The following is a 13,257-nucleotide window of genomic DNA, read 5'->3' on the forward strand; positions in this document are numbered from 1 at the left end:
AACAAAAGAGGAGTACTACTCCCTAATATATATAATAATTTAAAAAAATTGAGTATATCAATAATAATTTAAAAAAAATCCAAAAGCATGAAGCTTTAAATCTAATGGGACAAAATATAGTGCACTTTTAAAATAAAGAGAGTTAATATTTCAAAATTTATTTGAATTCTTTGCAAGTTACAAAACTATTATTTTCTTCATTGCAAAGTGTATTGAGTTAATTTAAGGAGTTTTATAAATCATTTACATTTTTTTTTCAATTTTCTTTTTTTTTTGGTCTAGATCATTGGCTTGAAAACTAGAAAAATAAAAAATACTACAAATTATATATAAGCTCATTTATGATATTTTCAAGTTGGTACAAAAAGTTATTTTCATTGTTTTCAAGTTAGTTTTACAAGTATTGTAAACTATTTATAATTACAATATATTAATATTTCTTGTCCAACCTAATGACATAAAAAATTATTAAAAGATCTTTCAATCCCATTATCAACATTTAAATTTTAATTAAAAAACCATATCGACCAAGTTTATAAAAATTAAAAAATAAAATTAATGTGCTATGACAATCAAACATCCACAAGAAAAAAGGGTAAATTTATAATGAAAATTATATTTTCTCTTTCAAGATGAACTTTTTTAGTGTTATATTTTGAGGTGGGTTGCAAAAGTTAGGAAAAAAATTACCAAAATAAAGGAGGTAAATGAGATATTTCAGGGAAAATGGCAAATTTCGTCTCTAAACTTTTTTCTAGAGTCGATTTAGTTCCTAACTTTTATTTTTTACCAATTTTCTCCTTAAGTTTAATTTTTGAATCCAATTAAGTTACTATGCAGTGGCGCTACCACCTAAAAGCAATGGGAATTCTAATTTAACAGTTAAATAAGGGTATTTCGGGAACTTCAAGTATGAATTGTAATCAAACTGAGTAAATTAAAAAAATCATTAGTATTTAGGGTATTTTTAATTTTAAAACTTTTTAAAGGTATTTTAAAATTTTTAATTAACTTCTTAACCCTTCCCCTACCTCTTCCCTTTTTGCCACTGCCACCACCGCCGCCCTTTCGTTCCCTTCCTCTCTCCGCCAACTACTTTCCTCAGTCACTCCCTTTCCCATTAACCCACCAAAGATGTGATGTTTAAGGAGATCAAGTACTTTCGCCTAACATCTCTCCATGTTTCGCTGCTAAGAATTGATGCTCATGGTGCATAATAGTATTTCTCTCGGACTGAAACGCTTCCACTTTACAACAGCTTCACAGCAGAATGGGCTACGACAGGTCTCAGAATTGCCTGGCTAATCAGTGACTAGCATTGGGGAAACTGTTTTATGACTCCTGTTAAACACGGTAGTTGTCCATCTGGCTGGCTTACATATTAAATTGTAATGGCACCAAGCTGAGCTAAGGGAAATGAATGTGAAATTGACAGAACTGAGTTTGCAAATGGAACTTAATAATGATTTCCAATGGTAATAGGATTAATAGAAAACAACTCAAAACTTATATATTGATATTAATTGCAGAAGATACAGAATTGGCCGGGAAAAGTAAGAAGATGAATAAGAATGGAGGAAACTTGAGAGAGGGAAAGAAGATTGGGAATGGCCCCCAAATCTGACAAATAACAAAACATTTGCTGCCCTATTACAATAGCAAATCTCCTAATATTATGCTGCTAAGCCTTTAACTAACTTCTTAAATCTACAATCACATTAAGACACGTGTCCTTCAAGTTGTTGCAGGACCACAGCTACTTCCTTCACGTTGTTGAGCTGATTTTCCAGAAAAGGCGTGCTTATAAAATCACGCTTTCGTCCACTTCTTCTCCTTTTCTGATCACGTCTTCTGCTTCTAGTTTTACACCTTTCGTTTCTTTGCTCCTACTTCAATCTTGTTTCATGACATAAATGTGCTCAACCCACCAGAGGGAATTAAAAAAAATAAAAAGGAAAAGTAGGGAGTTCTTTCATTGGGGTCCCTTCTACAGGGTTGCAATTCTATTACCATTTGCTAATTTTTTCCATTACACTGGAAATAAGGAAACTGTATATTGAGGCTAAGTGGAATTTCCACCACTGCTAGAGAGGAACAGTCACTGTACGCTTGATAAGGTGGCATTTTAGGATCTGAGCATGGTTAAATAATATAAATGCATATTGTGGTGAGAAGATGGAACATTTCGGTTTCTAGGGGATGAATAAAATTAGTAAACGTCACAATAGGCCCATAGATAAAAAGTTGAAAAACCACCAGTTTGAGGAAACAACACTGGAGCATCATGTGCATCAACTCTTGAGGGAAATCGATAGCATCGCATCAGGAAAGAATGAATAAGAGTAGGAAACGACAAAAATGGCAATTGAATCTCCCTTACTCCCTAGTCCTATTCCCACTTACATGATTATTCAAGGAAGCAGAAGAATTACAGTACCTTTTTTTTTTTACAGCATTTGCAAATTTCCTCTTCTATTTTCTCAATATGTAAATTCAAAGATGGGGGAAAGAGGGTGGGGAGAGAGATATGGAAGGAGAAGGATAGGAGAAGAAAGAGGAGGTGGATGGCTGGTGACGAGGTTGGTAGTAGAGAGAGGAGATAATCCAAAGTTTTCAAAATGTTCTTATTCAATTGTAAAATTAGAAACTAAATTGCTTTTAGATGGTGTTGCCGCCGCAGAAGATCTTAATTGGATCTGAAAATTAAGTTCATAAATTAATTTGGCCAAAAATAAAAATTAGGGACTAAATCAACTCTAAAAAAAAGTTTAGGGATGAAATTGATCATTTTTTCAAAATTTTCAAACTTCCTGCCAAGTGATACTGTTGGAAACTTCAGGGAGGTTTCTGAAATTATGAAATTATCCCTGTTATTTTTTTTGACTTTGCAAAGAACCTCCTCGTCTTCGTTGCCCATTTATTTTTCCTTCTCCTCTCTTGAAGAAGTTACGCAAATTTCAACCATTTCAACTGTAGAAATTTTTTCCCAGTTATTGTTCTCTTTCTAGACACAATTTTTTCCCTTCCTTTCTGCTGCAAGCCTGCAACTCAAGCTTTTGCAAGAGGTATATGCATATCGGTGATTTATAGCCTGTAAAATTCAACATATATGGTCCGGAAGATATTGTTTTGAGTCTCAACAACCAAAAATGGCGATATCGATTCCTCTGAGACGGCTTTCGAGAAGCTTCTCAGCAATTGCTTCCAATCCTTTACGTGTTTGCGTCGTCGGAAGTGGCCCTGCCGGTTTCTACACCGCCGAAAAGGTTTTTCTCACTTTCAAACTCTAATAAAATATATTGGGATGTATTAACTGAAATATGTTGCTAATTAGTGCTATTGAATTTTGTTGTTAAATTATTTCTAGGTCAATTGTTTTGGTATTTCGGTAAATTCATAATATTTGCTTGCTTTATTTGTTCTCCAAAATGACAATTTAATTCATGGACTCAAATTGTTGTCATGAATGGAATGCGAATAGGTTTTGAAGAAGCATGAAAGAGCAGAAGTTGATATAATCGACCGATTGCCCACGCCATTTGGATTAGTCCGCTCTGGTGTGGCACCTGATCATCCTGAAACTAAGGTCTCTATTTTGCTTGCTGTGTTTTATGGATTTGAAAAAATGTTTTTGTTGTTTCATGTAAAGGTAGAAAACTTGCACGGACATTGGATTGTAAATAGCTGTTGTGAAGCCCTAAAGCTAGCTTCAAATATTAGGAGACAATGCTAACGATGTGAATTTCAGGAATGTAATTGAATATTATTGATTGCTTCAAGTATTACGTTTATATATGCAATTTACCATCCATTCTAGAAGTTGTACAACATTTTGCCAGCGACATAGTAAACTAAAATAAGGTGTTTTTATGGTGTTAAGTATGCTAAAACAAATGCAGAAATTCACTTTCTTTCTTTTTTGATGTCTGATTAATCGCCATATGCTCCCTGGAACGGTAGAAATTGTATCTAGTTGTGTGTCATGACCATTCTTATGAAGGAGTGCATATACTTAATCGTATCTATTGCTAAAGTAGTTTCTTATGCTTGTTCGTGAAGTGCTGTCAAATAGTTAATCTTTTCTCGTCTCAGTCTACTGACTTGATGGTAAGGTATTTTGTTCTATCTATACTTGTTTGGGATAATTTACCAGACATCTTGCTACAGATTGTGACAAATCAATTTTCTCGGGTTGTGCAAAATGAGCATTGTTCCTTCTTTGGGAATGTGTCCCTTGGATCTTCCATATCTTTGTCAGAGCTGCGAGATATTTATGATGTGGTAAGCTTGCGGCTGTAAATGTATACCTTTCATCTGTATTTCTGGGTTGTTGGCTTGTTAATTTAGTTCAATTTGTTTACAAGAAATGCAACTGCTGTGTAGGTTGTACTTGCCTACGGTGCTGAGAGTGATAGAGTTCTTGGTATACCCGGAGAGGTATGTGTCACAAACTTGGATTGTCCTACTATTTTATATTTGAGAATTTGTTGTCTACATGTTGTCCCATTGCATCTCCTAAACTTGTAAATTAATGCTTTTACTCCTTTCTTTTAAGGGTTTCTTGTTAATTTCCATTTGTCCTTCTGTATGCTCTAAAGGAATTAAAAGGCATTTATTCTGCCCGAGAATTTGTATGGTGGTATAATGGCCACCCGGACTGTAGCAAGCTGGATCCGGACTTGAAAAGCACTGATACAGCTGTTGTACTTGGTCTGGTATGCTTGTACATGTTCATTCCAATATGTGCTCTACATGCCAATTTGAAGATTGCTTATGTACTGCTTTAATTATAAAATGCCTTATTCCATAAATTTTGCTTGGCTTCATTTGGGAATTGGAATTTTCCATGACCCCCCCCCCCCCCCCCGTCCTTTTCTTCTCTCAGACTAATTCAGGAACTGGAGTTCTGCAGAAGTTGTCAATATTGCATGAGATGCTTCATGAAACTGGCAGGAAGAGCGATTGACCTAATAATAATTATAGGTTTAGAACCTGCTTTTGTTAAATGTGAAACACTGCAGCTGCATCCTAGCGAGCTCCAATTGTTTGCATTCGAGGGAATATCGATTTTGCATATTTCTATACATCTATTTCTGCATTTGATTCAGGACCTTGAATGATGAAATTAGCAAATTTCAAACATGTATATCATGAGCTCTTTAATTGTTGACTTTGTACTCGACCAATAAAAATACATACAATGTGATTTGGATTTTCTCATGTAAGTGTAGTTACAGGCAGAAGAATTGACCTATACAAGTCGGCTTTTTGACAAATTCAGTTGTTTATTAATGATGGATATTCATTCTCATCCAATAAGAATATGTTTCATGAACATTACTTGATATCAGCACCTAAACCATCCAGGGTAATGTAGCTCTTGATGTTGCACGAGTTCTTCTACGGCCTACAATGGAATTGACATCGACTGATATTGCTAGCCATGCTGTGGCTGCTTTGGAAGAGAGTTGTATAAGGTTTGTATTCTACTATGTCTTAGCGATTTGATGAATTTGTGTAAATATATGTTCTTGAATCTACAAGTACAATTGCAGAAAAGTATATCTGGTTGGAAGACGTGGTCCAGTACAAGCAGCCTGCACAGCAAAAGAACTGCGTGAAGTTCTTGGTAAATGCTGTAGTGACACATCCATTTTGTTATCTTACTTTGAGTATTACTAAGTGTCTTTCAAGTTGAACTGGATATCTTAAGATTCGTTGAGCAATGATGCTATAATCTTTTATAGTGTTGAATTCATTTTGCTTCAGTCTGATTCCAGATTGTTTGGGTACATCAGAAAGGATTTGTTTGAATTGACTGCCAGCATAATGTTTCTTTTGCACTAAAGATCTAGATTTATGACACGTTCAAGATCTCATAAAATCTAGTGGTTATGTTCTGAAGGTCTATCATATGAGAATATCTTGCCCTTGCTGTGTATGTAGGATCAACTCTATCTGAATTAACTTAGTCAACTAGCTTTTGTATACCATGGATTTGGTTGCAGGCATCCAAGATTTGTATGTGCACATAGATGAAGCTGATCTTGTGAAAACTCCAGCAGATGAGGTATATCTCTTCCATTTTATTTTCCTGGCTTAATGATCGGTGCAGGTTTATCGCTTTTACTCATTTCCTGCAACTAATTTTTTTGTGTATTGGCAAAGGAAGAACTAAAGAACAACCGGATTCATAGGAGGGTTTATGAGTTGCTTTCTAGAGCAGCCTCGTCAGGAGTTGCCTCTGGTTCAGGTCGACGTGAACTCCACTTCGTTTTCTTCCGGAAACCAGAAAGGTTTCTAGAATCAGAGGACCAGGGTGGCCATGTTGCTGGGGTGAGGTTTGAGAAGACAATTGTTAGAGGTAATGCTTGCTTAAGAGTTTTTGCTGTAGGGGTATTTGCAGCCACATCTATCTGGCATTATTTTTTCATATGAGATTTTACATCTCTTATGATTATACATTAGTATGCCAATTTTTTTGTCTCAGAGAGAGTTGACAACAGATTTTCCATCTGAAACTATCAAAAATAGGATTTCACTAATGAATGATCTTATGCTTCCTGTTGCAGTGCACGTGATAATTGGTGAATAAGCGGAATATCTTAATTGAGTTGTCTATATTTTAACATTGTTTCTGATTTTCCAGAAGAATTGGAATCTGGTAAGCAAATTGCAGTTGGTACTGGACAATTTGAGGACATTGAATGCGGGTAAACATTCTAACCACATGCAATGAAACTTGAGTCCTTTTTTTTAAACTGTGGTTAGTTTCCAGATTGTCATCGACCGGTTTGTTCTGTGTAATATATGTCTCATCATTTTTTGCAGCATTATTTTCAGTTGTAACTTGAATGAAACTTGTCATCTTTTTTTATTTCCTTAATTTAGACTATAGTTATCTTGCTCTTTTCATTATTGGGAAGATGATTTTCTGGCTGTTTAATGTGTTTTGACATTGTTGGACATGTATTTTACTGAGCATAGTAGGTAAAGTTTTCATTTGTTTTGCTTATGGAGTATATACACAATTTGTTCCTCTTTGTTCTGTTGGCTAGAGTGCCTAAAATTGTCTCGACTGATTGTGTCCATTCTCTTTCCCCCTCTAATAAATTAACGAGGACTTAATTTCTGCCAAGCAATTTTTCTTTGTTCTACATTACAGTGTTATTGGTGAAAATCATGAAGTGAATAAAAGATCTCTAGCACTTGCTGTAGTTTTTGATGAAGTACTTGTTAGGTTATGTGAAAATAGATTCTTTGTTAGCTAAATCAAGATCAAAGAAGAAAGCAAGAATAAATGGAAGAGAGATGATTAGGGTATAAGCCAAGCTTACTTGGAGTGTGATGGTTTATTTAGCTTGTCGAAAGTCTTTGTGCTTCACAGATATCTGGTACTTTTATCATGCTGCTAATAGTATAGCAACCTTTCTGTTTTGCAGATTAGTGCTGAAGAGCATTGGGTACAAATCAGTTCCTGTTGATGGTTTACCCTTTGATCATCAGAAAGGTATATCCAATGGTGAAATATTTGCAAAATTATTGTTGGACTTCACGCTGTTTTACGCTTGTTTGAACTTGTTCCTGTGCTGTTTGTATTCTATTCAAGCATATTTACTATTGCACAATTCTATAGCGACCTGAGGAATCCTGGAGTAATTTTCCTTGATGACTGTCCAGTTTGGATAGTTGTTCTTGTTGTACCTTGTCCTTTTAGGTGCATTGGGAGCATAGGACAGGAAAATTTGTCCCTTTTTTTGGGGTGGCAGGTTGAGGGAATTGGGAAGAGGGTGCTGAAGGGATGCAGCTTCTGCTCTAACCCTTTCAGCTTTATATTCCATTTCTTTTACATATACAAGATTATGGTAGAAACACAGGCTACCGGGATTCTAGAAATTTTTTTACTTTTTCATTTTTCTCTGACTGCTTTACCAGGCATGGTTCGAAATGTTGGAGGTCGTGTCCTCAGTGATGCTTCTGGAGATGAAATGCAGTTTGAGAAGGGCTTGTATGTCTGTGGGTGGTTGAAGAGAGGTCCTACTGGGATCATTGCTACCAACCTCTACTGTGCTGAAGAAACGGTATTCGAATGCTTCATTCCATCATCAGAACGGTGTTTTAGAAGCCTTGTTTTATGCAAATCTGCTTTTCAGTATGTCTACACTCTTGATCATTTAACTTCAGATATTACCTGAAAACCTGGCAGGTGGCTAGTATAACTGAAGATGTTGAGAAAGGACTATTCACACGTACGTCCAGCTCACAGCAAAAGCCTGGGAGAGAGGGACTGCTCCAGTTACTTGACAGTAGGGATGTAAGATTTTTTCCTTTTGGAGCCTGGGAAAAGATTGATCAGGAAGAAACAAGACGAGGATTGTTGAAAAGCAAGTCCAGGGAGAAGCTAACAGAATGGCTGGAGCTATTAAACATTGCCTCAGCGTGAAACGATTTACCTTTTCCTCTCAACACTGACTCTTTGGGTTCATCTTATCAGCAGGAATATGATTCTTATCATCTTGTCCACCCTTGCATAATGTTTACCCTTTGTTAGAGTAACACATAGTTGCCTCTTCAAAGGGTTGAAAGCAGACGAAATTTTGGAACTTCTACTCATGTATTTGACTGCTCAGGTCATTGTAATGTAGCAAAATTTGGGATCTAATGAATGTTGTAGGAACAGCTGAATATTTTCGTGAACAACTTGAGAATTCTAAGTGATGTAGGCGTTATTAGTTTAACCGTCGATTGTAATATATATTCCCTCGAAAGTGACTGCATGACATACCTTTGACCTTGCCTTCAATCTGTGCCTTATTTGAGCTACGCTGCTCATCTTCTAATGAAACGATGAAGGAAAAATGTGGTGACAATGATAAGGATAAAGCAAAACCGGAGAGTGGAGCTAAATAGGAAAGTGCGATGTGTTACTGAGTCAAATCTGTCTTCTCTGATTCTTAGTCCTATTCAAATTTGATTTGTCTTCTGGGATTTGTAGTCCTGTTCAAGTTCTAATGAAAGACGACCAACCATTAAAACAAAAATGTGTCACCAAGTGTGAAAGTTGGAACGACAAAGTGCATTTTCATTTCTTAGTTTATGTATTTATCTCTTCTTTTTAGTTAGTCAATTGTTCAATTTTCTTAATTTTCTTGACCTTTAAAATGGTAATCATTTTGGACACACAGAACTCAAAATAGATCTAACAACATATAGAAGAAAGCCAAGCATGTGCAAGAAAGAAAACAAAGGTACGTTAAAAGTTCATTTGTACTTTTATTAAGTTACTGAGATAAAGTTACTAGGATGTGGCTAAATCCTCAAAGAATTTGTCAATTGCTAAAAAAATCAACCAGATGGCGCGACGGGCTCCAGATTTTTTTTTAAAAAAGCTTAAGCGTGATGGCTTCACAAAATTTGTTTAAAGAACCTGTCAAGCCATGGTGGCAACACGGCTGACAAGATTTTCCTTTTTTTTTTCTTAATAAAAATTGTGTATAAAAATTTGTGAAATAAGAATTAGGGTCGGTAAAACCATTTTAGCAAGCTAAGGGCAAAATTATTGTTATCCTCCCCACAACCCTTTGTGAACAGGTTAAGGGCAAAGATAAAGGCAAGAAACACGCGAGGCGTTGATATTGTTCTTCTTTTAACAATGTTTTAAACATCATCCATCTTGACATTTATTTATTTTGATTTTTGTGTTTAATCCAGTTGCTTTATGTTTGAACAACGTTCAATATTTTCAAAATTGAGAAGTACACGGTATTTTATGAAACTTTACAATACTAGAAAAGGGTACATTAATTTAATAGATAAAAAGGCATAAGTAACTCTATGATCAATTTAATTTTTTTAATCGTTAAATATGAGTATCATATATCAAATAATGACCTATAAGAGCACTTTACTCTCTGTGCGTTTTATACAAACATTCTTTATTTCTACGAAGATACTATTAGTTTTTTAACACAATTGTATTTTATATAAATTTCTAAATATAAAAAATTGCAATTCACGTAGTAAGTTTTTCTACTTCTATACAATTACAGTTGATTTTGTAAACCCTAAACCCTATTTTGTAAATTGTAAACCCAAAACCATAAACCCTAATTTGATACAACTAAGTGATAGAAGACTATATGAACAAAGTTAATATTAACAAACCGTCACTTTACTAATTTGTAAATCATACAAATTATTTATAATGTGTAAACCCTAAACACTTCTACACTTGGTAAAATGGTTTTACCGACCCTAATTCTTATTTTACAAATTTCTATACACAATTTTTTTAAAGAAAAACAAAAATGATGTGTACGATGGGACAGACAACCACAGAAAATCCTGTCAGCCGTCGCACCATGACAGGTTCTTAAAAAAAAATTTGTGGGCCGTTGTGCCATGTAACTTTTTTTTTTTTTTTTTTTGAAAATCTTGATATTTTGCTTCTGCAGACTCGCATTTGGTTGATTTTTTTAGAAATTGACAATATTTTGAGGATTTAGCCCTAGGATGTAACATTAGTTAATTCCATATTAATTTAGCCATTTTATTTTTTCAAGAGCAACAAATTGTTAGTATTTGTACCACACCAATCCAATTTGAAACAGCTAATCCTATTGAACAGAAAAGTGCAACTATTTTACCCAAAAAAATTTTATATCAAAATTATGGTTTAAATCAAATGCTCGAATGTTCTTAAAAGTTTGAAATGTGCCAAATTTACCTTTTAAAATTGGTATTTATGAATCATTTCCTATATTGTAAAAGGATTTCACAATAGAATTGTTCTCTAGTTCAAGAGCAAGTGCCAACAAGGATTATGGAAGTCAATTCAGTTATTTACAATTGTTACAACTTACAACTTTTGCCTTGTTTTATTGAGTCACTTTCCTGATTGCCATTACTAGTCTACACATATATAAGTGACAGTACTAGTCTACACATAAATAAGTGATTTACACTAACTCTTTTAATTTCACTTTCTAATTCATGATTTACTTAGCAATATAGAGGACTTCACTTTGACAACCTGCAGACGGAAGGGTTGAAGTTGATGAAGAAAATCACTATGCAAGAAATCTATGATTTGAAAGTTCTAATTATCTATTTTAATTCCACTAGAATTACTTTTTTTTGGGCGACTTTGCCAAAATCTTAGTAGATGGATAAGACCAATAAGGATTTAAGACTTGTTATATGTTGCAACTTGTTAAATTTTCTTTAATAGTATTCTGCCATTCACATTTATAGTGTCCTTTGCTTTTACAAGTTTATATATCTTTTTCACTTAGTAATGAAATTGAGCCTTCTAAACTAGTAGTATCCTTATTATGAAATTGACAAGTGATATCAATTATTGATAGTAGTTGATAGCTTTATTAAGACAATAACCAAACCAATAGACAATATTACTAAGGGATACTTTTACAAACCTCCCTGAGGTATTTAACACTTTCACTAACCTCCCTTGAACTTAAGGTTTTGACAACAGAATCAGTCCAATTAAAAAAAAAGTACTATTAAAAACATATTTTGAGGACTGAGGTGATAATTTTCTTCCATATATGCCCTTTTCTAATTGTCCTGAAGCTGTATTAGTAAAGAATAAAATTTGAAAAGATGCAGCAATTATAACCTGAAGCAACAATCGTCTTTGCACATAGTTAGTGCAAATTGTAATGGCCATATTTTTTTCATTTGCAACTACATGTAAAAGACACAACTAACTCTATACAGTTGTTAAATTATTAGTATAAGCATCTAAATTGGGTAAAAAATTTATCTTTTTATTGTAGTTGACGAAGCGAAAGTAAAAGTATTGGTGCAGAAAATATACAAGTCTTAGTCAACAAATCAGCAACATAAGGTATGAATTAGTTTTGCCTTGACACAAGATTTAACAAAATAAGCCAGTTTGAAAATCCTTCTATTTCTATTGCTCATAAGATCTATCTGTGTAGATTATATAAGGTTGTCTGTCCTGATTATTGTTAAGTGATATCAATCACAAAAATAGCTCCATCTTAGGATAACAATTGATGCCATTGTTTGATTGTAATTATGGTTACTAATTTGAGATGAAATAATCGTCATTTTGGTTTAATTAGTTGATCTTATTTATTTCTCCTAACCTTTTTTTTTTCAAATACCCATTTGTAATAATGCATAATGTTTTAGGGTAAAGTAGTACTTTCACTATATCTTATGCAAGTAATGGGGTCCAAATTTCTGACAAGGGAGGTTAGTATAATTTTTAAAATTTCAGGGAGGTCAGTGAAAGTGTTAGAAACCTCAAGGGAGATTTCTGAAATTACCCCTATTACTAATAAGCAATTATGATGGTTATATTCATAGGAATGCTTAACAGCAATATTAAGAACACTATTCCGCAAAGACAAATGTTGTTGGAATGATGAAATCTCCATGAGAAAAACATCAAATTGGTCAACAAGTTGTGTATTTCGTTTCTAAACCGTATCAAAAAGGGATAAAAAGGAGTTAATTCTATACCATATTGTACATCATTGGGCATTAGTCCATTTGGTCCTTAGTAACTTATACATGTTCATATAAGTAGTTCTATTTGATCCTTGGTAGAAAGCAATAATGATTAGTTCTAGCATATACTAACCTTGGTTAATTAACAATAATGATTAGCCAAGATAGAAACATTCCAAATTCACAACCAGTTATTAGTTTAGAAACTTACAAATATCAGACCTTAATTGATTTGTATAGGAATTATTTAAGCTAAACTCGAAAAACATAATTAAGCATTATAAATTTTATTAGTTTGATATATATTTCATACAATTATTTAAGCACAAGCTTTCCACCATCTTGTGGTGTATTCGTTTGTAGTGAGTAGGAGGTCAATACTCCTTAAAGATGAGAAGAGAAACCTTGATACACGTCATCACTCCACTAGGCGGTGATAGACCGGTGATGAGTAAATCGATAATATATATATATATAATTATTCATTTAAAATCGGTTCAAAGATATTGGGTATTGTTTTTTGAATTAATTTGGTGAGGAAGAGAAGGCCCAGTGCAGCTGAGGTTTGATACGATTCTGTCTGGTTGTTATACTTTTCGTATTATTTGGTGTATAATTACATTGCATTATATATTCAAGGTAAAAATAATATATATGAATAAAATATTTAACATATATTCAACACAATATTTTGATGTATTTGTACACTAAAACTTTAAATATGTACAATAACTAGATGAAATCACACAAAATACA

The 13,257-nt window shown here is 33.8% G+C and overlaps 1 protein-coding gene across 1 annotated transcript; it reads left to right on the forward strand.

Moving 5' to 3' along the window:
• The first annotated feature begins 2,916 nt into the window (after nucleotides 1-2,916).
• On the forward strand, nucleotides 2,917-8,753 carry LOC113769982 (NADPH:adrenodoxin oxidoreductase, mitochondrial). Its single transcript, XM_027314357.1, has 13 exons — nucleotides 2,917-3,266; nucleotides 3,482-3,586; nucleotides 4,168-4,281; nucleotides 4,384-4,437; nucleotides 4,599-4,715; nucleotides 5,368-5,477; nucleotides 5,556-5,629; nucleotides 6,009-6,070; nucleotides 6,169-6,364; nucleotides 6,650-6,713; nucleotides 7,443-7,510; nucleotides 7,936-8,081; nucleotides 8,207-8,753. Exons 1-13 carry the CDS (start codon nucleotides 3,150-3,152, stop codon nucleotides 8,441-8,443), a joined length of 1,464 nt encoding a protein of 487 aa, XP_027170158.1. The 5' UTR covers nucleotides 2,917-3,149; the 3' UTR covers nucleotides 8,444-8,753.
• Nucleotides 8,754-13,257: the final 4,504 nt, after the last annotated feature.

The sequence above is a fragment of the Coffea eugenioides genome, chromosome 1 (genome assembly GCF_003713205.1).
Source record: "Coffea eugenioides isolate CCC68of chromosome 1, Ceug_1.0, whole genome shotgun sequence".
NCBI lineage: Eukaryota > Viridiplantae > Streptophyta > Magnoliopsida > Gentianales > Rubiaceae > Coffea > Coffea eugenioides.